The 26,434-nt window shown below is 39.2% G+C and overlaps 1 protein-coding gene across 1 annotated transcript; it reads right to left on the bottom strand.

Annotated features, from left to right (window-relative positions):
* Positions 1-19,818: 19,818 nt before the first annotated feature.
* Positions 19,819-21,457, bottom strand: kcne4 (potassium voltage-gated channel, Isk-related family, member 4). Its single transcript, XM_069897864.1, has 2 exons — positions 21,039-21,457; positions 19,819-20,802 (listed from the first exon to the last, which is right to left on the bottom strand). Exon 2 carries the CDS (start codon positions 20,760-20,762, stop codon positions 20,337-20,339), a length of 426 nt encoding a protein of 141 aa, XP_069753965.1. The 5' UTR covers positions 20,763-20,802; positions 21,039-21,457; the 3' UTR covers positions 19,819-20,336.
* Positions 21,458-26,434: the final 4,977 nt, after the last annotated feature.

Raw genomic sequence — 26,434 nt, 5'->3', positions numbered from 1 at the left:
AGTGGTTCTCAACCTTTTTCATTCCACTCACATACCATTTCAAGTCATCCCTATGCCATCGGTGCTCTGTGACTAGTAAGGGATTGCTTAAGGTGGTATGTGAGTGCAAAGAGAAGGTTGAGAATCACTGCTCTTGACCCAATTGTTACTGAAATATTTTGCTCGAGAAAAATTATCATTGGTCCATTTCCTTTGGAGCGATGAAACCCTGCACATAACGAGTCAATGAGTGGTTTTCAAACTTTTTCTTTCCACCCACATACCACCTTAAGCAATCCTTTACTAATCACAGAGCACTGATGGCATAGGGATGACTTAAAGTGGAAAGAAAAAGGTTGAGAACCACTGCTCTAGTGGCAATGACTGAAAAATATTTTCAAGTCAAATGCAGCTCTGTAAGAAACACTTCTTTATCTAATTTAAAATATTTTATTTAATTATTAAAGAACAAAAATCATTGCCAGCCTACACTGAAAATAAAAACCCCAAATAAAAATCAAAGTTCAAGCCACTTTAATGAGACCCCTGCTCCTGAAGTTTCCTCACCAGTTTCCACATCCTTAGTTTTGTTGTGGATAATGCACACCTGAGTTCTGCTTGCACTTCAATGTGATTTTGTTCCTTTGTCTTCAACTGTAGCAAAGTCGGAAAGCCTGATTCACAATGATCAGTGGTCATGAAGGGCAGGATCTTCTGAAGATTCTCCTTCGCAATGTGGGGGTAACTATCTGTCATTTTTGGCCAAAATGCAGAGATAGACAAAGCCTCAAACACATGTCTGCATCCAGAATCATTTTGAAGGTCATACTCTACACAGATTGTGCTAGTTCAGACCCTCATAGTCAAAAAACTCTGTTAACTTTTCCATCACATCTACGGCTCTGGTATTTGTCTCCAATGAACAGAAAAATAGTATTTCTTCCTTAGTGGAGTCCCTCTTCACATACCAAACAAAACAAAACATCTGTGGATTCATTCTGGTGAATTGAGAACCATCCAAATGTGCAATCACCTGTTTTTTTATGTCATTAGATAAATCAGTAATCTTCTTTTGCATTGAAGAAGTTGAGAAGAGAAATTTTTTCGGCTTCATTTCACTTTCCTCTCCAGGCACAATCCGAGCCACCTTCAGGGCACATGACTTGATCAGTATCTTTCCAAATGTGTGAGATTTTGTCTGTTGTGCAATGAGAAGGCCGACGGCATAAGAAGCTACTGCGTGATGCTTTTCTTACTGTAGAAATGCTCCATTTCCATCCAAGCTCTGATGCTTCAGGGTGCCTTTCATTCGCTTGAAAACATCCACATCCTTATGTTGGTGTTGTGGATAAATCTTCGTCAGGTGCAGCTGTAACTTGGATGGCTGCAGAGAGAGACTTCTGAGAACCTTGTAACACAGGACACATTGTTTTTAATTCTCCACGATTATAGAAGGGACTGTAAAAAAAAAACCCAAAATAACAGATAGAAATGAAAATAAATTTGAGAAATAACCCTTTTTAGACTTTTAGAAATAGATTCAGTTTTTTAGATAAAAATAATAATATAAAGCCTGATAACCATACCTATTATTTCAATAAAAACTGATTAAAAACTACTGAAGCAAGAATTACATGTCATTATACGTTCTTTTTTTGTTTCTAACTTAGTGTTGCCAAAGGTAATTCTGCAATTTCTCATTGCATCCGTTTTAATTTAATTAGTCACATTTTATTTGTTTTTTTTATGGTTTGTGTTTTAACCATAAGTATATAGTATACCTCACTGACAAAAGGCAAAGGAGGAAAAACCCAACACCCAACCCCAACCCACCAATTTTCCCCTGCAACTGTGTCTGCCTGTCCCGCATCGGACTTGTCAGCCACAAACGAGCCTTCAGCTGACGTGGACATTTACCCCCTCCATAAATCTTCGTACGCGAAGCCAAGCCAAAGATAGTATCAGTGTTTATTGACATAACAGGTATGGTTAACAGGATTTTATTATTATTATTATTTGTCTCTATAATGAATCTATTTCCAAAAGTCTAAAAAGGATTATATTCTAAAAACGAATAATTTCCAGAGGAAATGAATATCCAAATTGTGATAAGCACATCAAATAACATGAGAAAACACTGATGATATTGCTACAAATGAAGGGTTTGTCTTCCAAATAATTACCACAACTACATGGTCTGTTAGTTTATGCTTACTTTATTTCTGTAGTGACGGGTTGTTTCCTTGAATATTAAACAGCAAAACTGTTCTGAGTCTGCCCGCAAAAATCACATGCTCTCCGAGGCCAGCTGGATTCTGCAACTTTATTGCTCTTTCTGCAAAAAGCACTCTGCAAAAGTCCTGCAAAAATTCTGTGTTTTTAAACATGTGTGTGCAAACTGCTTTAGCAATTCCTCCCAAACCACCTCAAAATACTCTGTCGCAGTCTTCATTAATCTTCTCAGTTGCCTCATTGAAGAATTCAATCAAAATAGTGCAGCAATAATTGCTCAACAAGACCATTTTTATTATCCCTGATCAGCAACAACTTTACATAAGTCATATTCCTTAAAGCTTTCTTGAATAATTTTCCTATAATTGATGTAAATCTCATGGGCCTGGAGTAACCTGGCATATATCCCTGCTGCTTTTGTTAAATAAAGGAACAACATTAGCAACCATCCAGTCTTCTGGCACTCAGCTGTGACTAAAAGAAAAGATGTAACCATTTCTGTCAGCATCCCAGTTATCTCTTCCCCTGCTTCCATAGCAACTAGGGATAAATCTCACCGGGCCCCAGGGATTTATCAACCATTATGCATCCCATGACATCCAACACCTCCCCTTTCTTAATACTGGCCAGCTGTGGATTATCCATGTACACTCTCTGATCTCATTATCTTCCACTGGCTTCTCACTTTCAGATGAGATGTATTCTTTTGGGACCTTGCTCTTATAATCTGACTCCACACATAGATTATCTCTTTATAAATTAATAAAAATAATATTATTGTATTAATTATTTACTGTTATGTCATTTTAAATATATTGTATTATAATAGTATAATGATATTAATAAAAAGAAATATATTTATAGAATGATTCTCTTTAATCTTACATGCAATTGATATCTTCATACTCCTTATTTGTCCTCCTACTTCCTTTCTTAAGTTCTCTTAAACTCTCTCCCTCAGTCCAAATTACCTATAACTGATATATGTTTTCTTTCTTTCCTGATCAAACCTTTAATATCGCTGTTCCATAATCTTGGCAAATGTGCCTTTCACCCTAAGATGCTTTGAACTCTTGTTGACCTTTCTATTTTCCATTTGAGTTTTCCAAATTCTTTTGACATTCAAGCTTTAACTGCACGCATCAACAGACTTCTATCCCATCACTTCTGGTTAAGTTCAAACCTAACGATTAAAGGAGAGCCGTCGATCCTGCTGTGCGGCCCATTTTCCATAGGTTGGTGATTTTACCACTGCACAACATGTTATTAGTTACAAGTTATTATAACCTGTTGATCCAATGGTTTTGGCAAGGCCTGCTGGATTGAACTTTTAATGATGTTCTGGATGTTCTTTCACATCTTCACCAATGTGATGTGCAACAACAAAACATCTCTCAGGGGACATGCTTCTATGACCTTTTCAGTACAGTCATCCAGCTGGGAAAATGAGTTAACTTTTACTCATTCCAATTAAAATATTTAGCTGAAGTACACGACAATAAATGAACAAAAATTGTTTAGTTTTTTTTTGGAATATTTTTAAAATATGCTATCAAATTATGGAACTAAATGAATAAAACAAACCCAGTTTAGACTTTTTGCTGTAATTCGGTTGAATTTATAATCCAAAATGCATTTTTAAGAGTTTGAAAGTGTTCTGTTACTTTACAAACATTTTTATTTCAATTGAGAATTGTCTTTCTTTTTCAATCTTTTTATTAACATTTCACAATATACACAGCAGAAAGAGAATAGAAATAACACAATTAAAATGGTATGTCCAAGTCTACACGGTATAAGTATCATATATAAATTCTGAGTGAAACTGTGACATATTAGAAATAATTCTCCTTACAAAGAAAACAGAGATAAAGAAATAATTATAATACAGTACAATTATCTGAAATTGGATTTTTAAAAAAATGTAGATAAATGATGATATGCAAACAAATTACAAATTCTCATTTGTCTGAATTATTTTCGGAGCTGAACTGACCTCACAGGTTGAAAAAAAATCACCCAACATTGTGATAGTACAGATTCTATCACCAATGTGTATATGTACAGATGGTAGTGTAGGATGACTGTGATTGGCTGAGAGTGTAGCCATGCCCACTGGCAGGTCTTAAAGGATTGCTTCTAGCCAGACCAGGTCATTCTGGACTGGTCGACATACTTGGGATATGCTCCAGTCTTTTAGTTAATAAAAGCCTTGGTTTGGATCAACAAGTCTTTGGTTCTTTCGACACGCTCTACAAACATGAAATTAGAACGACGATTGTCCTCGTTTCAGATAACTCCCTCCCCTCTCTCTTTCCATTTCTTCTTTACCTTCCTCTATTGACTTTTCTCTCCAACTCTTCCTCTCAAACTGAATACCACAGTCTTCCAGCTGCAAGCGGTCAGAAGAATTCCTTATCTTGGCGTCAACAAGGAGAGTTGCTTCCTGGCAGGAGCAGGACCTTGGGTTCTCGGGCAGGATCAGGGTCGTCAAGTTCCCGGGCAGGAGCAGGGACTTCGGGCTCCTGGATGGGAGTGGGACCTCAGGCTCAATGGTGTTCCCTTTCCTACCTCCCTCCTTGGCACAGCAGAGCTTTGCCAACTCCGAACCCTCCCCTCAGTCTATTACCGCACACGCACACCAGACACTGTGTGTCTGCAGTAGGACTAGTAATGGAGGATTCGGAGTCAGGACTTGGGCAACAGGAGCGGGAGCTCCGGTGACCGGGGAAACAATAGCCCGCCGGCTTGCCAGTGAGTGTTCCACTGGCCCAGGAAGCCTCTCCAGTGATCAGTGGTAGTGGTGCTTAGGTGCTGGGGATCTGCTGCAGTTTGGAGGTCTCAGTGATCAGCGGCAGCAGCCAGCAATTTTTCGGTGAGAATTAAACATTCTTTTAATGCTTAAAAAGCCTTTCCTTGTTGTTTGTTGTGGCTTAAACATTGATACAATTGATTTGCTGTTTTTAAAAAATGACCAGTTCTCTGAAAAAAACTTTTATCCGATATAGGCCAGGTCCTGACCATTTTGGATAATCGGAGTTGTATTGTATTATATATAAGAAAAACCTCAACTAATCTACTAAAAGAAATATATTAAAAAAAGAACAACAGAGAGGTCTATCCCGAGTATCTGTTGAATAGTTTAAAACATGTATCCGGTCCATACCCACAGAAAACAAAAACAGAAAGAATTATATTACATCTGCAAAGGAGGAATTAATTCATAGAATAACATCAGTTGTATCCCATGAAAGTAATCTATAAATGGTTTCTATGTTTTTCAAAATTCATAGTTGTATGTAAAGTTCAACTTCTGATTTTTTCTAGATTTATGGAAGACATAACACGAGAAAGCCATTGAAAAATAATGTAGGAGAATCAAAGTCTTTCCATTGAAGTAAATTGGCTCTTCTAGTTAATAGTGTAAAAAAGGTAGAACTCGATCTGCAGAAGTAGGTAAACAACATACATCTGTAATTCCAAAATGAGCAGTTAAGGGGTTAGGTTGTAATTGAATAACCAGAATCATTGATCTAGTTTCAAAAAATATCTTTCCAAAATCTTTCTAACATGGGACATAACCAAAATATAGGAGTCAATGAAACCACATCAGTATTGGAATTAGGAAAGATGCGAGCTTGTTTATCTTTAGACATATAAGCTCTATGAATTGTCATGTGGATGAATTTGATGTAGAACTTAACTGCAATGAATTTTCCCCATATAGAACAATAGGGAGTTGAGGGACAGCATGCAGTCATTTCTCCTATCCCTGACCTCTCTATTAGGGTATCAAACTTGAACCTAAGAAAAATCATTTTCCACATACAATAAAGCCTTATCTGTATCTTCTTGCTCATTTATAGGAATTGAGCATCTCCCACAATGCCATCCAAAATTTCCCCTGCTAAAATAACGGTTGGCGGCCTTCCAAATCCAATGAAGTCTTTATGATAAAATACTCCCACCCTACCATTGGGAAGGAGGTCACAGGATTTAGACCCAGCAATGCTACTGGAACAGTGAACTATTTCCAATTCAGGATGCTACAAGGAACATGCAGATGGTGGTAAACCTATCCATTTGCTAACCTTCCCATTTTCAGTTGAAGAGATTGTGAATTTGTGAGGATTTGTTAATACATCTTTGGACACTAATCACATGTCATTTTATAGATGACATGCATTGCAGTCACAAAATGGAAGCACTGGAATATTTACAATGGAAAATAGAGTGATAATTAAATGGACTGTTTGTAATAGATGGTTTTGAACTTCTTTGAACTATTATGTTCTCATATTTCATTTATCGTGACTGTCACTTAAAGGGTTAATACAGGCTGCAAGCATGTCACCATCCAGTAAAAACTATAAACAAAGTTAATGCTCTGGAGGAAGAAAAAGAACAATGGTTGTTTATCCAGGAAAACAGGTGATGGAGAGTCATGTGAGTGGGACACTTAAAGACAGTGATTTTTATTAGTGACCACCAGCCACCTGATGAACAGAGAGGTGGAGTGACTTTGTATGAAATAGACAATTCGGCTGATTCTCCCCTGACAAGGGAATTATTGAACCACTGTGATCAAAGGAAAGGTTACTTTGTTTGACATGTATCTGGGTTTTGAAAGCAGAAGAATTGCTGCATCTGATCATGACCAAAATAGTGGTCATTTTGACTGACCCGTGTCTGGATTTTGGAAGCATTGTGGAAATCACTAATTTTGTTTCCAAGGAAAAGGGGAGTTGTGACAACCATTCATCTGAAAGGATATTTCAACAAGCAACTCAACAAGGATTCATGAGTTTTCAGCAGTTCCATCACTCAGTCTCTCCCACCTCCTTCGTAATTACTTCTGGGCATCAGTTTAATAGCCTGCGTTTCAACACATGATTTCTAAGACTGATCTTTGAAATGACTTTCCAGAATTGTGCCTAAGCTGTAATAGTTTGAGTATTACACACACACACACACACACACACACACACACACACACACACACACACACACACACACACACACACACACATACACACACACACATGTATATTCATGCCAATATAGGGGTTAATTAAGTAAATTAAGGTTTTATATTATTAGTAGTTGTTAATATATATATTGCTTTAAAAGAAAAACAACAGCAGTTTTTTGGTGAATTTCTATTGCTGCTGGCCTGTGACATAACAGAACTGCTTTCCAATATTATTAGTTTAAACATATTTGACAGGGTGATGGAAAACAGTATACAACATTGAAAAGGAAGAAAATTAGATAAATAGCAATGAACAAAAACATAGTACTACTGGTTTTTAAAAATAAAATAGAAACAGATTCACACCCCAAAAGTTAAATAAATGGGATCCAACAGTATCAGATAGATTTTTTCGCTGTAAGAAGGAAATGGGAACAATAGTACATGCAATTTGGGCATGTGAGAAAGTGAAAAAGTTTTGGGAAGATCGAAATCAGGTATTAAATAAAATCACAAAAAGCAACATACCAAAAAATCCAGAGATCTTCCTTCTAAATAATGTCAACTTGGAAATCAGAAGAGAGCCTGAGAGTACAGCAATGGTACATAGAAATGAATAAATGTATTCCATTGGAAAAAATAACATATAATTTAAAAAATAAAGTCACATTATTTGAACAAATTTGGGAACCATACATGGAACACAACAGAGAGGGCCTACCACAGATCTCCACCCCCTAAAATGATAGAATGATAAGAAGACAAAATGACTTGATCCAGTGTGCAAAAGTTGATGACTCAATTTCCTTGTTTATTTTCATTGTGTGACGACGTTGTTTAATAGTTTTATTGTATTGTATATGTTGAATGTTTTATGGGTTTGGAGGGGGGTGGGAAGGAGGGAGGGAAGGAAGGGGGAAAAGGGGAGAAAATGCCACTGTATATATACAAGAGGGAAATGCTTGTGTGCATTTTGATTGATATGGTTCATAGTGCGAAAAAAAAAATAGAAACAATAAAATTGAACAAAAAATAGACAGGTACATTTATAGTATATGCTTTTTAAATGCAAAGAGGGTGGTAAGGAAGGTTGGAGAGTTGCAAACTACAATTAGTTATTTTGGATTATAGTATGATAAAACTGGCATAATGCTTGCTTTAAATTATTCATGTATATGAGAGTGTTTCAAATTCATTTTAATTCAGAAATCTTTTTTTCTTTCTTCTTTGGCTTTGCTTCGCGGATGAAGATTTATGGAGGGGGTAAATGTCCACGTCAGCTGCAGGCTCGTTTGTGGCTGACAAGTCCGATGCGGGACAGGCAGACACGGTTGCAGGGGAAAATTGGTTGGTTGGGGTTGGGTGTTGGGTATTTCCAGAAATATAGCATGATTATAGGCCCTTCTGGCCCACAAGCATTCATGATGATTGCATCTGCTTGAAGGATGAGGTTTTCCATTCCAGTACATCTGAGATATTTCCCTTCTTCAAAAAATGTGGCTTCTCGACTGCCATTAGCTCAGTCTACATTCGCATCTCTTCTATTTCCCACACATTTGTCCTGGCCCCTCCATCCTGAGATGCAACAAGGACAGGATTGCCTTTGTTCTCACTTCTACCCCACCAGCCTCTGTATACAACATAATCTCCTCAGCAATTTCTGCCACCTACAACACGATCTCCCTACCAATCACATCTTCCCCTCCCCTCCCCTATCCAATTTCTGTCATGACTGCTTCCTCCAGGATTCCCTTAACCACCCATCCTTTCCCACAAATCATCCCTACTCGCCCTGTGACTGCAAGAAAGGTAACACTTGCACTTCATCCCTCACCAGCATTTGGGACCTCAAACAGTCCTTCTAAGTGAAACAACAATTCACATAAATCTGCAGGGGTCATTTTCTGCATCCAGTTTTCCTAATGTGGCCTCCTCTACATCGGTGAGCTTGGATGCAGACCATGAGATCATTTCATTGAGCACCTTCGCACTGTCTGCTGCAATAGCAAGGACCTCCTAGTGGGTAACCATTTCAATTACACACACCATTCCCACACCAATAGGTACATCCATGGCCTCATTCACTGCCAAACTAAGGCTGCCAACAATTTGGAGGAACAACACCTTATATATTTACACCTTATATTCTGTTAGTCTCCAACCAGATGGCATTAATTGATTTCTCCAATTTCCATTAACCACTTTCCCCTAGTCTCCCTCTTTCCCTATCCTGTCTCCTTTCAGCTACTCACCTCCTCTCTATTCTCTCCTATCAGATAGTTACCTCCTCCCCGATATCACCTCAACTGTTTTCTCTTCTACCCTCCCATATGATACCTCTTACCTGTTAGCCTGTGCTCCTCCTCCCTCCTCTCCTCTTCTCCACCCTGTTCCCTTCACCTTTTTATTCAGTCACTTGCTGTTTTTGACCATACTTGATGAACGGCGCAAGCCCAAAATATTGGTTACCGTTTATTTCCTATGAATGCTGTACTTTTGACACCATGTATCACCAACCCTTACTAAGGTACTGGAGTATAGTTAGTGAGTTAAAAAAGGTATGCTATCAATTGTTCGTTAAAGAAACATTCTAAAGTAGAGCCTTTTCACTTTCCAATCATTACCATAAATCACATGTTGACAGAGGCCTGAAAGAGGGGTCCTGCACACATTCTTGTTCACAATTCATTTGGTCCATTTGAAGATAGAGGGTTGAGGTTTACAAGAAAAATGAAAGAATTGATTTTTACTTTTAATCTGTTACAAGATCAAACCAGCAGCCACAAAGAAGGCATATCACACAGGGGTAAAGATGAACAATTAACAAAAATTCACCTTCAAACTTTAATTAAAAATTCACCCTTTTATAACAATGCCCACTGGTTACTATGCAAATTTCTATAACAGTGTGAAACTAATAAATTCTCCAGCCTAAATATAACATATGTAATTAAAGTTTAAGTTATATTTCCAACCAGCCCACGGAAAAACTTAGACACAAAACAAATACAAAACACACAAGGCTCACAAAACTTTGATCTCAACCAAAGCAAAGATCATAAACAAAATTCAGTTTGTTTGGTAAACTGAAGCCAAAATATCTTATATCTTAGAGAGAGAGAGAGAGAGAGAGAGAGAGAGAGAGAGAGAGAGAGCACAAAATTCAAAGTTGACTTCTTGTGTTGCTTGCAGAGAGTGGAACCATTGGCCTGGTCCGGATCCTTTTGGCTGCCTTCAGAATGTTCAACCTTTTTGAAATCCCAACATTCTAAACTGTCCTCCAGACCATGACTTATGCTCTGGGCCTTCTTCCACTCCACAGCACCACCCATGGTGGTTTATCGTCCAAGTCCAAAAATTTTTAGATCATTTTCTGCACATGCTCAGTCCGTCTCCCACTCTCTCAGCAGTCCACCTTCACCTTAGCTCTCTAAGGCAAACTGTCACTTTTTGGGCATTGTGCAGGGAGGTGGGACTAGAAAGGGGTGTTTGGTTCGGTGTGGACTAGAAGGGCCTAATGGCCTGTTTCCATGCTGTAATTGTTATGTTATGTTTCTGTTATGTTAAAACCACACAACACATTGGCCAATGCACAACACAGAACTCTGTAACAAATTCAATCTCTGACCAACATTTCACTCTGATGCTCTGCTTAAATTTTAACGTATGGGAATGAACTGTATGATTTTATCCCTGATACAGTAAGACGTACTGAATTTATAGTAAAAATGTCAGAATTGTTTGGAACTCTCATGGAGAACGATGAGAACTTCTATCACATCCTCAATGGCTGATGTTTCAGTTGTAAGGAGCAGCTCAGATGCTCTAATAAATGATGACTGGCAATTTAATCATCAAAAATTTCCAGAGTTTCAGAGAATACTTTCTTATGTTTAAGTAAATGTTCTGCACCTATAAATGTCAGTGAAATAGCAGCAACTACATTCTATTAAACATCCTATTGGAGAGTGCCCAGACAGAAGATTAAGTGTTGTTCCTCTAATTTATAGGTGGTCTTGGTGAGATAGTACATGAGGCCATGGACAGACATGTAAGCATACTTGTACAGTGTTTTGAGTGCAATAATTTCCTGCCTTTGCAAACTGTTGCATCTGAGTTTGCATGAGCTGATACACATTTCATACAAAGGCTGTTTTGGTTATTCAATAAAATAAATTTGCATGAAATAAGTTACATAACATTCAAATTGTACATTAAAAAAAATCTATCTTAATTAATAGTAGACATTTTCTATTCATTTAATGAGATGTTATCCATTCATTCTACGTAGTAGCTCACAAATGTTAAAAATCCCTAAATCTACATTTCAACAGTAACATTTACTTTATTAGTATAAAGTTAAATAAATCTATCAAATTATCCATGGAGTTTGGACCAATTTAGTGGGAACTGGAACATTTTCATCTGCTCAATGCAACTCCATGGGATTAGGCCATTTTACTCATGGAAGTTTATGGGCCAAGTGCAGGTCCAGGTGGGACTAGTGTTCGGCATGGACTAGAAGGGCCAAACTGGCCTGTTTCTGTGCTGTAATTGTTATATGGTTATGGTTATGGTTATTATTTCTTCCTGCCAGCAACCATCTATTTTAGCTAGAATAATTAGTAACATAACATTACAAAGCCAAAAGAACAATTCTGCAACTTTTAACGGTTTGCAAAGTAAATCCAAATAGAAGTCATTCAAAGGATGTCGGAAATGATTTTTTTGAGATATAAAAAAGTTAGTAGCAAAACCTGGCAATGTTAAAGCTAATAGTGAGGGAAGAAATGAATAAGTGAAAAAATGTAATAGTGGGGAATCCGAACAAATGTCAACCAATAGATTTGATTTTTAAGTTGGGTCAGTCTTTAGCAAGTGGGTTCAAAGTCATTTCACTATTGCTCTCTGAATAAATGAGACCTCATGGCACTTTAATTCCAGCACATCATTTAAATGGGATGGTCCAACTCTGCAATTGCTTGAGGCAGAATAACAGGCCCTGTGTAAGATTTCATGCATAAATCTCTATCTTTTCTATCCAGAAAGACTGAGAGCCCACATTATGACATATGAAACCTATTAGTAAGAGTACTGTTTTCTCTCTGGAGCAAACAGGAAGCTGTATTTTCCCTGGGTGTGTAATCCTCCCCATTTACTTTGTGTGCTCAGAAGTTGAACCCCAGCTACCAAAATGAAATGGAGCAGGCAAGGCTGCCAAGGTAATATTCTTCACTCAGTGACCGCAAACAAGATCCCAGAGGTTCCTCGGCAAAAATATTTTGTGTGTATTGTGAGGATGTCATTTATTATTTCAAAGCTCACATTTTTTTGTTGCTTTGCTCCTGCTCCCAATCCAACAAAGATATATCCACTGAGAATCTGTAAATTAGCAGTGATCACTGAGTAATAGGGCATTTAAGTGGGCATCCATGCAACACAGAACATAGATTTTAATGTTTCTTTCTCAAAGGTTTAGCTTTTAATTGCTTAATTATGATAAATATATCACACATATCTTCAAACAAATTTTGATAAGTAACTTTGTAATTGACAAGACAATCATTACCACAGAAGAGTGTTTATCTGTTCTTTGGTACAGCCATTATAAAAGATAGCTTCCATTGGTTTATACCCATAATCATCATTTATATCCCATCATCACCTGGAGGATTTTGTTTCATTTATATTCTCCTTTGAGAAAGTATTACAAGATTCAGTGCTAGCACCAATATATCTACGAGAAATATTCTTATAGATTTAGAAAACTGTAGCTCATTTACAATTAGTTAATTGTATCTCACAGGAGTTTGTTTGTGCCAATAGAAACAAGAACATTAAAAGCAGACATGATTGCATTAAGTGCAGAGAGACGCATTTCTGACTGCAGCTGCGCCAGGAACCTGACATGTACCTAGCTATGAATTGTCCGACAGCTCGGTGAAGAGAGGCTGAATGTGAAGCTAGTATTGTGTAGACTGGTTCAGACACTCACTATGGAAACATGAGACCCAGGCTGTACACTGCAGGCATGCTGAGTGCAGGCCACTGCTCTCTTAGATAGCAGCTGTTCCATGAATTGACAAGACTGCCTGGATCTTACCATCTCTCTAATCACTATCTGATAGGTTTAAAGAAAATTTACTCCCTACATCCATCAAGCTCCTGAATGAACCTCACAACATTGATCTCATGTTGTCCTTGGCTATGTACATAATGATCTTTTTACTGGAGCACTATACGCTTTTGCACTTTTACTTTGTATGGTTGTATGCATGTTGGAATTCACACTAAATTGTTCATAGAATAATCTTTCTCACTGTACTAGTAATAATGGTTAAGAACTCTAGCACATAATAATTCAGAAGAAAGATAAACAATTATTCCTTTTGGCTTGTAGTCTACCCACACAAGAATAAAATGGAAGCATGAAATTATCTTCAGCTATCATTCTGAAAAATGTTAGCAATTGGACCATAAAGTGAAGTTATTTTTATGGGTATAAATCACAGAAATGGGGTCATTCTACTGAGTTTGCAGAATGTACCCTTCTGGGGTTTAGGCTGAAACATCAAATATCTGCTGCATAAGAAATGCACAACGTGCCATCTTTAATTTTTGGAGCACAGATAGCTGATCGCCATGTTTTATGCAGATCACTGACCACTCACTGACAAGCATTCAATTATTTGCGACTCAGCCACTTAATAGTTCATTCATGATCTGCTTTTGTGTATTTTGGAGGTTGTTTGACCTGCAGGGAAATTCTGAAAGTTGGCGGAGGGGTTTTGTATCAGCTTCACTGTCACTTCTCCTTCTTGTCCCTTTGCCATGGTGATATCTGGGGTGATCCCACTGAGTGTGCTTCACAGACTACAACTATGAACGGACATAACAGGAAGGAAAAGAGGACGTAACCAAAACCACTAATCCACAAGAATGTTCAGAAACCCATGCTCCATCTTCAGGTCACCACAATGAAATGTATTCAGAAACTAAGCTTTTCAAAGTCCATGGTATCATATTTCTGTTCATGCAGATCTCCAGCCTTGTTCCCATGCAGACTACTCTGCCTACTTAGATCAAGGTCACTATCATGATGACCTGTCAGATTGCTGCACATCAGAAGATGAGGAAAAGGTGTGTGTGTGTGTGTGTGTGTGTGTGTGTGTGTGAAGGTATGGGGGTGGGGGGAGGATGTGGGGTGTTTTTCAGCAGGGAACAAGTCTGCATACATTTCCTGCAATGCTGTGATTCAGTGCAGAATACCATGCAAAGCTTGCAGCTCTGACATCAATTAGCTCAGGAATGACTCACTAAATGGCCAATACTGAAACACTGATAATCGTGAACCATGTATTAACAAGTTAAAACCAGTGTTGCTGATTCAAAATACATTTTTGGAGCATCAAAATTAAATACTATATTCAAACTGCAAAAGCATAAGTAATGAAGGAATTCATGGAAAAATTCTCCTGAACAGCTTGCCACTCATGTACAAATCCCCAGACAGTGATACCTATCTTTATTTTTTAGCTTTAATTCCAAATTATTTTAATATATTTTCTAAACTCATGAAACAAAAAAATACATATTTTCCAAAATAGTTTTGCATTTAAATTGCAGAGTTCACATAGAAAATCATCCCAAAGGGAGTTGTAAGCATTAATAAAACAAAATTTGTGATTTTGCAATCATAAAAGGTAGATTTTAAGGATCAAATAATTTAGAATCAAAAATAGTGGTAAATCAGCAAAGAGATCCAGGGAGCAGCTTCTGGTGTTTAGGTCCGCCACATCTGATTTTGACTGTTGACCCATTGTGCTGGAGGCCTGGTTAGGGATAGAGGAGCAGGGTCATGAGAAACCTGCTGAGTGTTTAAAAATTAACGTGACAGAATGTCCGTGGAGTTCAGTGAAGCAGGCAATGAATGAACAGTGAAACATGAACATCTGCAAATGCTGTGATTGCAATAAATACACAAAAATGCTGGATATGCTCAGCAGATCCCACAGCTGAGATATACAACCAATATTTTGGACCAGAGCCCTACAGGCCTTATAATTTTATATTAGCTTGCTTATTAAAAGGGGGAAGGTTGTGGGGGGTGGGGGGGGGAAAAGGAAGGGTAAATTGAGGGGAATGAAGTAATCAGGTCTAAGGTCAGAAAAAGACTGTATATTTGCAATGTGCCCTTCACTGTCATTGGATGTCCCAAGGCACCTTCCAGATAAAGGTGGGTTTCACAGCTCACATAGAGACATGCAATGCAGAGATAGAAGTAACCATATAGGACAGATGAGCAGGATTGTTGTGGAATATTTAGATTTTAAATAAAGGAAACCAATCCAAAAACATAACAATTGAGCAGTATTTCTTGTCAGCAAAAAAATAGCCAGCTATGAGAGGAGAAAAAAAGACAAATAATGTATCAATGAAGGGCTTGCAATAGATAGATAAATGCACTAATTTTATATTTTTGTTAGTTTGTCTTGTTGATCAGAACTGGACTTAAATCGCTGTGTTTAAATCCTTACTGGAATTTTCAAGTGCCACTTAAGTCCTTACATCACAAATATTTTTCTTGATCTGCAGCCAAGTCTCATCCCAACAGTTACAGCATTGAGGAAAAAAATGAGCTGCTGGATGGTCAGACGGCATCTGTGATGGGAAATAGACAGTCGGTGTTTCAGGTTGAGACACTTCATCTGGGCATCAGTTGATATTGAACATGAGATAAACAGAGTGATTAACAGAGTGACTACCATTTGAACTGTAGCATGCAAAATGCTGTGGTTGTCTTGCAGAAGATGATAGCTGCAAGGGTGAGAGGTTCAGAAAAATTAAGAGATAACCTTAAAATACTTTCCCTGTTTTATATATTTTACCATTAGAGAACTTTTAGTATTTTAAGCTCACAATCTAAAGAAATTGAAAACCAGTTAAATGAAGGAAATTGAGATCGTTCTCACCACAAGCAGTAAATATTGTAATGGGAAAATATCAGAGAGTGTAAACCTGACAGAATTGTGTGTTTGTTTATTTGTCCCTGCCTAAGAATAATGTCATTTAGTTTTAGCTCCTAATTAATTAAATCTATGTATCCATCCATTCTCTGGAGTTACACTGAATTTGAGTTCCAATAAAATGTAATAGCAATTAATAAAATAAAACCTTAAAAATTCCACTGCATACGAGTATTGAAGAAAGCCAGTTATTTCTCTTTGAATTTCAGTTGAATGCCTCCTTGGACTGCCTTGACAGTTACAACTTAAAAAAAAATACATGGATTTCTATATCTCCAATAAAACTTCCTCGAGAATGAACAATGGTCATTTATAAGTCTTTTCAAGATATTTTAATTTTTAAAATTTAGACAGTAACAGTAACATGCTCTTTTGGCTGACAAGCCCGTGCCACCCAATTACACCCAATTGGCCTATAACCCTGGTATATTTTGAACAGTGGGAGAAACCTGGAGTGCCTAGAGGAAACCTATGCAGACATGGGAAGGGCATACAAACTCCTTACAGACAACACCGGATTTAAACTTGGGTCACTGCAGCTGTGACAGCATTGCACTAACCGCTACGCTAAGGTTGTGAGATAAAGCGAGCTATAACAGTGGACAATAGACGGTTCCAGTTAATATTCAGATTTTTAAAAGGAAAAATATAAAGAAAGTGAGTGGGGAAGCCGCACTCAGCAAGTCTAGGGTGCGTTTTGGGCTGGTCAGTCATGCAAAGTAAAGAAAGAGATGTTTTGCAGCACCTTGATCAAGCTTTTGTTCTGACACAAGTGCAGTTTTGGTCACCCCACTGCAGGATGAGCATGATAGCTGTGGACAAGGGTGCAGTGTAGCTTTGGCAGGATGTTGCATGGAATGGAGACTTTGAGTTATGGTGAGAGATAGGACAAGCTGAGTTTGCTTTCCTTGGAACAGAGGAGGAGGCTGTGAAGAACCTGATAGAGGTGTCCATGACTGTGGGGGGCATAATTAGGGAGGTTAGGGAGCAACATTTTTTCCATAATGCCACTTTTAAATCAAAGTTTCCAGGTGTAAGTTGAGGTGCAAGAAGGTGAGGGGAAATGAAGGAATTAAATTTTACCCAGAAGGTGACTGCAATTTGGAACAAACTGCCCTGAGAATGTTGAGGTACTCTCACATTTATTTTAAAGACTGAATGAACAATCAAATCAGCAAGAAAACTACAGATTCAATGCTGGTAAATGAAAATAATGTAGACGAACCTAATATTTACATGGACGGTGAGCTATTTCAGTGCTGTATGATCACATGATTCAATATATTAATGGCTCACACAGACTGTTTGAAGCCAAACATATTCATAAAGTTAGGACCTCGGGAGTATCCAAGACGATTTCCAGCAAATTTAGTATTCTTTTATTATGTAGTATTGTTGTGTCGGAAGAGGTTGGCTTGGCTTTAAAATTAAAAACCCCACCTGAACACAGCTAATTCAAAGCAAATCTGGATAGGAGGACTCATTAGGGAGTTCACCGCTATCATCCTGGTTGCAGTGTACGTTCCACTCTAGCGTCAGGCTGGCATTGGAGTGACTGTGCACTGCAGTAAATAGCCATGAGACAGCATATCCTGATGCTTTCTCAATCATTGTGGAAAACTTCAATCAGGTCAACCTGAAGATTCTCTGACAAATTACCACTAACACATCACATGCGAGACCAGGGGAACCAACACACTCGACAACAGCTACATTACCATGAAAAACGCATACTGAGCCATACCATGACCGCACTTAAGCAAGTCTGATCACCTGGTTGTACTTGTACTCCTGGCGTACAAGCAGAGACCTCAGTGCCAATGGTGAAGACAGCGAAGGTGTTGTCCAGGGAGGTGGACTGCTTTGAACTGGTGGACTGGAAAATATTGAAAAACTCATACACAGACTTGAATGAACTGGTGTCACTGACTTCATCAAGACCTGTGTGGATGAGTGTGTTCCCCAACCAGAAGTCCTGGATGAATCAGAGTATCTGCAACCTGCTGAGGGTGAGAACAAGGTCATTTAAGGCTGGGGATCAAGATCTTTGCAAGACATCCAGGTACGACTTGCGGAAGGCCATCTTCAAAGTAAAATGGCAATTCTGGAGGAAGCTAGAGAGAGAAAGAGAGAGAGAGAGAGAGAGGGATGTAGTGTGCATCGAAAGAACCAAAGACTTGTCGATCCAAACCAAGGCTTTTATTAACTAAAAGACTGGAGCATATCACAAGTAGGTCGACCAGTCCAGAATGACCTGGTCTGGCTAGAAGCAACCCTTTAAGATCTGCCAGTAGGTGTGGCTGCACTCTCAGCCAATCACAGTCATCCTACCTAAGTAATATGGCAGCTCTTCATAGACTACAGCTTGGCCTTCAACACAATTATTCCCTCAGTGCTAGTCAATGAGCTACAAACTCTGGACCTCTGTTCCCCACGCTGCAACTGGATCCTTGACTTTCTCATTGGAAGACCAGTCAGTACAAATTGGAAACAATGTCTCTTTCTCAGTGATCAGCAACACAGGTGCACCCCAAGGATGCATGCTTAGCCCACTGCTCTACTCATTATACACCTACAAGTGTGTAGTTGAGCTATAGACTCTTGTGTGTGTGAGGGAGGGGTGTGTGCAGGAGGCTGGATGCAAGTGTGGAGAATAAAATGGGATTGGTGTAGACTCTTGTGTGTGTGAGGGAGGGGTGTGTGCAGGAGGCTGGATGCAAGTGTGGAGAATAAAATGGGATTGGTGTAGATAAAGTGTCAAGAGGTTGATAGCTTGTTTCCATTGAGTACAGGTCTAATTGCGATCTGTTAGGCTCTGGTCAGATAGATGGGCTCTAGAGGGAAGAGTTGAAGTTCTTGCTCAGGGCCTAATTTAGCAGTCCCCAACTGCAGGCATTGCCCTGATTTAGGCCGCTGCTGACTCAGGTCCATTTCGCTGCCTCAGTTTGTTTGTACTCCCTCCTGGCCCACATAGTCCCATACTCTACATAAGGCCTCAATACTCCCCTGCAGCAATGAAATCAAATGGCATAACTGGCTACAACCTAAGGACATAATACTAACAGACCTAAACCTAGCAGATATAGAATCAGATTCCATCAAGTTCAGACCTGATAGTCACAAGTAGATAATGTCGCAATTATTTGGCACACAGAAATTTCTTCCAACAGGAATGAGATAATGTCTAGCTGAATGATACTAATATTGTCCAAGACATGATAACCATCCACTTCTGATGTGAAATGGTGATCAGCATTTTTTTTTGGTTATCACAAGAGAAGACTCCTTCTCATCGAAAGATAAGGCTGGTTTGGCCAGGCAATACATACTCAAAATAAATACGGGCCTGCAAGAGACTTTTGGTAGTACCTCATGTCACATCAAAACAATCTCCATGATGATCCATTGATCCAACCATGGTTCCCACTTTTATTAACCCCAGCAATTGCCATGGGGTTAGTGCTCTCAAGGCCACTGAACAAGAGGGGGTTTGACTTGGCATCAAACACAGCCATGTATTTACCCTGAAACTTAATAGGCTTCATTAAATCTGATATTGATATTTGACATGACAAGCGATATTTTTAAATTCAAATAATTTTAATCCAACTCAACAATAAATATTTACAAATATTTTACAAATTTACTTAACTGATTAAAAATTTTACAATGTTCAAGTGTTTCCAGGCTAATTGCCATCAAGAATTTCCAAGCGTTTCACAGAGTGCTGTTTCCAGCTTTACTCTCCATCTTAACAGATTCTTTGTCCATCAGCTGTAAGTCTTGCTGGTGCATTGATCTTCCTGCTTTCATTCTTTGTTTGAAAATAAAATACCTGCAGACTACATAGAAAATATTATCAAACTGTTAAACAGCATCCCTCTAGCTGAGTTATAACTGGTCCTTTAATATGTACAGAATATCATACATTTTATGAACATTGTCACCATCAGTGTAAACATCCAGATTTTGATTTTAAAAGGTGTGTTTGAAGAAACATTCCCCATGCTTTTGTGGATGTCCATTGGGAAATGTTGAATCGTTCAAGCAAGTGTGGTGCGACAGCCACCATACATCCAATGTAACCAAAATCATGGGCTTGGTCACCCCCGTCACTCTCTATTGTTTTATGATGGGGTTTCAGCCGCTATTTGAGAGTGGCCTGAGAGCAGAGTTTCAGTTCCAAACAGCAACTCTTCTTCGACAGTGAGCTGGACTTCTTGAGCTGTCTCTGAGATCACGCTGCTTTCCATGGAGCACACAGCGCAGGGCAGAGTGGCCACCGCGCTTTCTGGCAACGTGCTGAACACCAAAGGAATTTGTACCGAGTTCAGTCCAGCCCACTCTCCCCTCTCCTCGTACAGGAATAATGTGTCACCTTTCCGCCTGCGCTTCTTTGACTTGATGTAACACAACACAATCCCCAGGAGGAAGATTCCATAGAAAGACATGACCATCAAGATGTACAGATACTCGCTGTCTTGTGAGTCTCCTGCGACTTTCTCTGCTTGCGTCCGCATTTCGGCGAAGTTCGTCTCACTGGAATTGTACATCCTGACGTTGACTGACTGCAACTTAAGAATAAAGTCTGGCCTAGAGAGAATGAATAAGGATATCAATATCACCCATAAATTAAATTGTGCATCGCGGTTCTTTAAAGAAAGCTATTGCACCATCAAAAGGCTTAAAAAAACTAAATTGCATAATTAAAAATAGAAAATTATTTATTTTACTATCTTTACAAACGTGCCATTTAAGTCCGTGCAAAAAATGGAATCAAACACGCCGATATCATTTCATAAAATGCTTCTAGGGCAGCCCTGACTTACCCAGTCGCTGTAAACGGCGTCTGACAAGGAAACGCTTGGTCGAGAACTGATGGGGCCAGTTTCGAGCAGTTGTCGTTGCCATCGCCAGCCCTTTATATAGATTCACTTAGCAGGGAGCACCATCACGTGCCATGGAAAGTTGACTGTGAGACGAGGGAATCTGGATTCATTTGGACTGTTAGCTTTGGGGTGAAATGAACTTTTGACATTAGCAAGGAAACTTGGCAGCAAGCTCACTCTGGTGGCGTGTGAACTCTGCTCTGAAATGTAGTTCATTAAAAACAAAGAGTAAATCACAGTTAATGGACAAACGTGCTGGACTTCCTTCACTTCTCCCTGATAAATGCTCCAGTCACTCTCTGTTCTTTCGCTTGAAACTTGCCGGTTTTCAATGGCCGTTGGGACAAAAGTTACAAAAGGGAAGAAGAACTTGTGCACACTTGTATCTTCATTTAACATTAGAATGCGTGGCTTTTTGTGAAGATGTGCATGTCCATTGAAATGTGGGGGGGTTCCCGGCAGGTTGCTCAGCGGTTTGGTAAATCTACACCATTTACCCCTTCAGGGTGTCTCTGAAAGATGGACGTCATGGGTTTTTGTCTTAAAAGTTCAAATTTAAAAGTTTTCCGGTGTGCAACTCTGAGTTCAAACATCGTTCAAAGAATCCGCCCCCGCCTGATTGTTTCCCCAATGCCGATCGTGCGAGTTTACTCGACATTGCCTTCAAATGTGGCAGTGTTATTAGAGAGAAGTGGGGGAGGGCAGAAAGAGAGCGTCCCACTAAAATTCAGAGATTGGAGCTCATGGGAAACTGCTGTGACATTGCCTTCACTCTATGTCACGTCCTTCTCGAATCTATTGCACTGGTAAACTGTTTATTATGAAGGTCATGTTATTTATTCGGAGGTTCTTGCGTGTAAACTTAATCTTGGTCCGTGTCAGTAAATGAATAAACTTATCTAGCATATCTAACGGGTTCCGTCTGCATTGTACGCGTGGAACTACACGTTTGGGTCGAAAGTTTTACGTCTATCGGGGAGGTTACTGGGGATGGGAGTGCATTCTCACTTGGCCACTGATCTGCTCCGTTGATTCTGGAATTAACAGTTTGTGTGCCATCCCCCAATTTTTTTTTTAAAAAAAGCTAAATTTGTGAATTGAACAGAAATACAAGGTGGCAAAACATCAGGAGATGATTGTGGTCTTCAGGAGGAGGAAGGTCGACTACTTGTCCATTACATATCAATGGCTCTGTCCTGGACAGAACAAAATCCCTGGGTGTGCACATAATAGACAACTTATCCTGGACCCACAATACTTTATTAGTCAGGAAGGCACAGAAGCGACTAGAAGGAGGTTGAGGACAAGCTCAGCAACCCCCATCTTGACATTTTACAGGAACACATTTGAGAGTGTCCTCTCTGGCTACATCCTCCTGAGCTGCGAAACATCCACCAGATGTCCATACAGATGATGATCAAAATGGTGGAGATCACTGGGGTCTCCCCTTCCTCCAATTCATCTGGAGCTTTGAATAAATAGGGCTCAAAGAATTATTGAAAACATTTTCCATCCATCACACGGTGCCTTTTGATCTACCAGGAAGGAGGTAGAGGAGCATCAAAATAATTCAGAAATAACTTCTTCCCACAGGCTGTGAGATTGATGAACGGTATCCTTGAAACCAAGTAAATAATTCCAAGATAGTTATATATATTTACTTTAAATTGTATTTTTATGGATATGTCTTTGTTATGTGCTGTCTATTGTGTATTTGTGTGTGTGCACAGTAGTGCAGAAAAAAAAAGTTTGGTAAGGTTGTATGTGTACCGTGGAGGTGCCAAGGCACAGGACAGGAAAAGGCTACAGAGGGTAATAAACTCGGCCTAGCAACATCATGGGAATTAGTCATCACACCATTAAAGAGATTTATAACAGGCAGTGTCTCACAAAAGTAGCTTCTATCATCAAAGACAAAGACCCTCTTCACCCAGGTCATGTCCTCTTCTTGCTACCATCAGGAAGCAGGTACAGTAACCTGAAGTTGAACACTCCACATTACAAAAACTGCTTTTGCCCCTCTGCCATCAGATTTTAGAATGGTGAATGAACCATGGACACCACCTCACTTTTTTATTTTTATGCAATAATCTTTTATTTTTTTTAAAAAGTATTCATGAAAAGTAATGCACAATTTGCTGCTGCAAAAGAAACTACTGCTTTGTGACACATGTTCATGGCAATAAAGCTAAAAATTCACCAAAATGCGTGAGGACTCAGCCAATCTTGAAGCGTCCATCGGAGATAGATATAATGCCAACAATTCAGGTCTGAACCTATCTTTAAGGAATAAGCAAAAAACAGGAAATCTCAGAGACAGTATTGGCTGGAGGAGCAGTCCAAACAAACAAAAGGTGTTCACTGGATATAAGGGAAGAGATGAGAATTGATTTTGCCTGTGAGGAGTCATGGAAAAGGGAGAGCGATCTGGGGGAAGGTGACAGGGGAAGAAGGGGTTTAACTAAAGTCAGAGAAGTCAACCACAACCTTGTGCTCAACATCAGCAAAATCAAGTTGATGGTTGTGGACTTCAGGGTCAAGGGAACATGACAGTCCTCTTCGAGGGCTCAGTAGTGGAGAGGGTCAAGAACTTAAAATTTCTGGGTGTCAACATCTCTGAGGACCTGTCCTGGAGCCTCCACGTTGATGCAATCACAAGGAAGGCTCGCCAGCGGCTATACTTTGTGAGGTGTTTGAAGATATTCAGTATGTCACTGAAAACTTCTACAGGTGTATCGCAGAGAGCATACTTGCCGGTTTCATCACTGTCTGTTATGGAGGTGCCAAATCTTAGGACAAACAAAAACTCCTGAGGGTTGTTAACTCAGCCTGCTGCATCATAGGCACCAGACTTTACTCTATTGAGGAGATCCACAAGGCAGTGTCTTAAAAAAAAGCAGCCTCTATTCTCAAAGACCCCCCCACCCCACCTCCCAGGCTATGCCTTCTTCATTCTGATACCATCAGAGAAAAGGTAAAGGAGCCAAAATACAGCACTCAGTGGCACAAGGACAACTTCTGTCCTGCTGCAACCAGATTCCTGAATAAACAATGAACAAAAGATACTGCCTTAATTTTCATACACTACTATTTAAATTTTTTATATTATTATTGTAAGATGGTTCATAACATGACTGCACAATCATGCTGCCATGAAACATCAAATTTCTTGACTTGCTCATGACAATAAATTCTGATGTCTTCCGGCAAGTTGAGTCCAATCACATTCTGAGAGCAACCCTATTTCCCCACTTATTTCTTGTAACTTACTGGCCCACAAACACCCATTAACACTTCAATGCTTCCATCTTCACTGCAGGAAATTTACATTGGCCAAATAGCCAGCACATCTTCGAGACATTGGAAGGAACCAGAGTAGCAAACTCCATAGGTAGCAATAGTTTGAAAGGCTCTCAGAATAATCTAAGAAATTATAGGCTGGTGGATAGATCAGTTGTGGTTAAATTAGTGTAAAGATTCTAAGAGACTAAATACAGTAAAAACCCCTCATATCTGGCACCTGCAGGGATTGGTAGATGACAGATAAGTGAATTTTGGAGTTGAGGTTGTGTGAATTGGTGAACTAATGGTGAGGTGTGCCAATTTTAAGCTACCATATTTTTTACCCATTTATTTTTGTTGAAATTTTGCCAGTTCCTTGAATTCTGGATAACTATTTGGATAGACAGGGACAGATTACAGTTAGAAAATATAGCTTTCTTAGTGGTAGGTTTATCTAACCGATCTTTAGTCTTTCCAGGTTACAAATATTGTTGATGAAAGAAATGCAGTGGTTTTTCAACGTGGACTTTAGTACAAGCTTTGACAAGGTCTTGCATGGAAGGTTGGTCAAGAAAGTTCAGTTGTCAGTATTCTGTACGAGGTAATTACTTGGATATGACATTGGCTTTGCTGGAGAAACCAAAATGGGAGTAGATGATTGCCTCTGTGACTAGAAGCTTGCAACTACTGGTGTGCCTCAGGGATTGGTGCTGTGTCCATTGTGTTTGTCATCTACGGGAATTATCTGGATGATAATGTGCTAATTAGAATCAGCAACTTTGCAGATAACACTGGAGTTGGAATGTAGAGTAACAAAGGCTTTCAAAGGTTGCAGCAAGATCTAGACCAGCTAAAAATATAGGTTGCAACATAGGTTTAGTGTGGACAAGTGTGAGGTGATGCACTTTGGGAGGATAAACCAAGGTAAGACTTGTACGGTAAGCAGAAGGGATCTACAGAGTGCAGTTGAACAGAAGGTCTGGGACCACAGATACACAATTCCTTAAAAGTGGTGTTATAAGTAGACAGGGTCATGAAGAGAGTTTTTGGCACATTGGCCTTTGTAAATCAAAGCATTGAATACAGGAATTTATGCTGAAGTTGGTGAGGCCAATTTTAGAGTTTTGTGCGCAGGTTTGGTCACCTACCTTTAGGAAGAATATCCATAAAATTTAAAGAGTGCAGAGAATATTTACAAGAATGTTGCTGGGCTGGAGCTGTGTTATAGAGAAAGGTTGAATAGGTTAGGACTTCTTGCAGTGTCAGAGAACGAAGGGAGATTTGATAGGTATACAGAATTATGAGGGGTTTCATAAGGGAAATGCAAGCTGACATTTTTTCCACTGAGATTGGGTGAAGCAAAAACTAGAGGACACGGGTTAAAGGTGAAAGGTAAAATGTATAAGGGGTCATTCACGAATCTTGTTCATTCAGAGTGTTTGGGAGTGTGGAATGAGTTGCCAGCTGAAGTGGTGAATTCAGGCTCAATTTTGACATTTAAAAAAAATCTGCATATAGATGGGAGGGGTATGGAGAGCTTTGGTCCAGGCACAGGTCAATGGGACTGGGTGGAATAATAGTTCAGCACAGGCTAAATGGGCTGAAGGGCCTATTTCTATGCTGTAGTGTTCTATGGACTGTGAGCACCAGCACTGCCTTTCTATTCAATATGAAAACAAGGTTGACATTAGTCTGACTCTACGTATCATCTACAAGCCTCTGCTTCATCCCTTCCATCTTGATTCAATACATTGGACACCTTCCCTCTACTCACACAGGCCTGATGCAGTGTTTATCCTTGAAAGATGACCATTCCTTTCGCTCCATAAAAGTTGCTCAACTCCTACGTTTGTTTTGTCTGACATTTTAAAATGTTGCAGCACATACTCTCCTCAACAACAATGCTCATCTTGCACATTTTGACAGTGGCAGAGCTGCAAATTTGGATATTTATTTAAGTATCACAACCTGAAGAACTTTTGCATGAAATTCCACTGGTGACATTTTAAAACATGCAAACTTTTCAATCTTCCAACATATTCAACAAACCGAAG

This window comes from Narcine bancroftii, chromosome 9 (assembly GCF_036971445.1).
Source record: "Narcine bancroftii isolate sNarBan1 chromosome 9, sNarBan1.hap1, whole genome shotgun sequence".
In the NCBI taxonomy this organism is placed as follows: Eukaryota; Metazoa; Chordata; class Chondrichthyes; order Torpediniformes; family Narcinidae; genus Narcine; species Narcine bancroftii.
The sequence above is the reverse complement of the archived record's forward strand: the minus strand, read 5'-3'. Positions and strand labels throughout refer to the sequence as shown.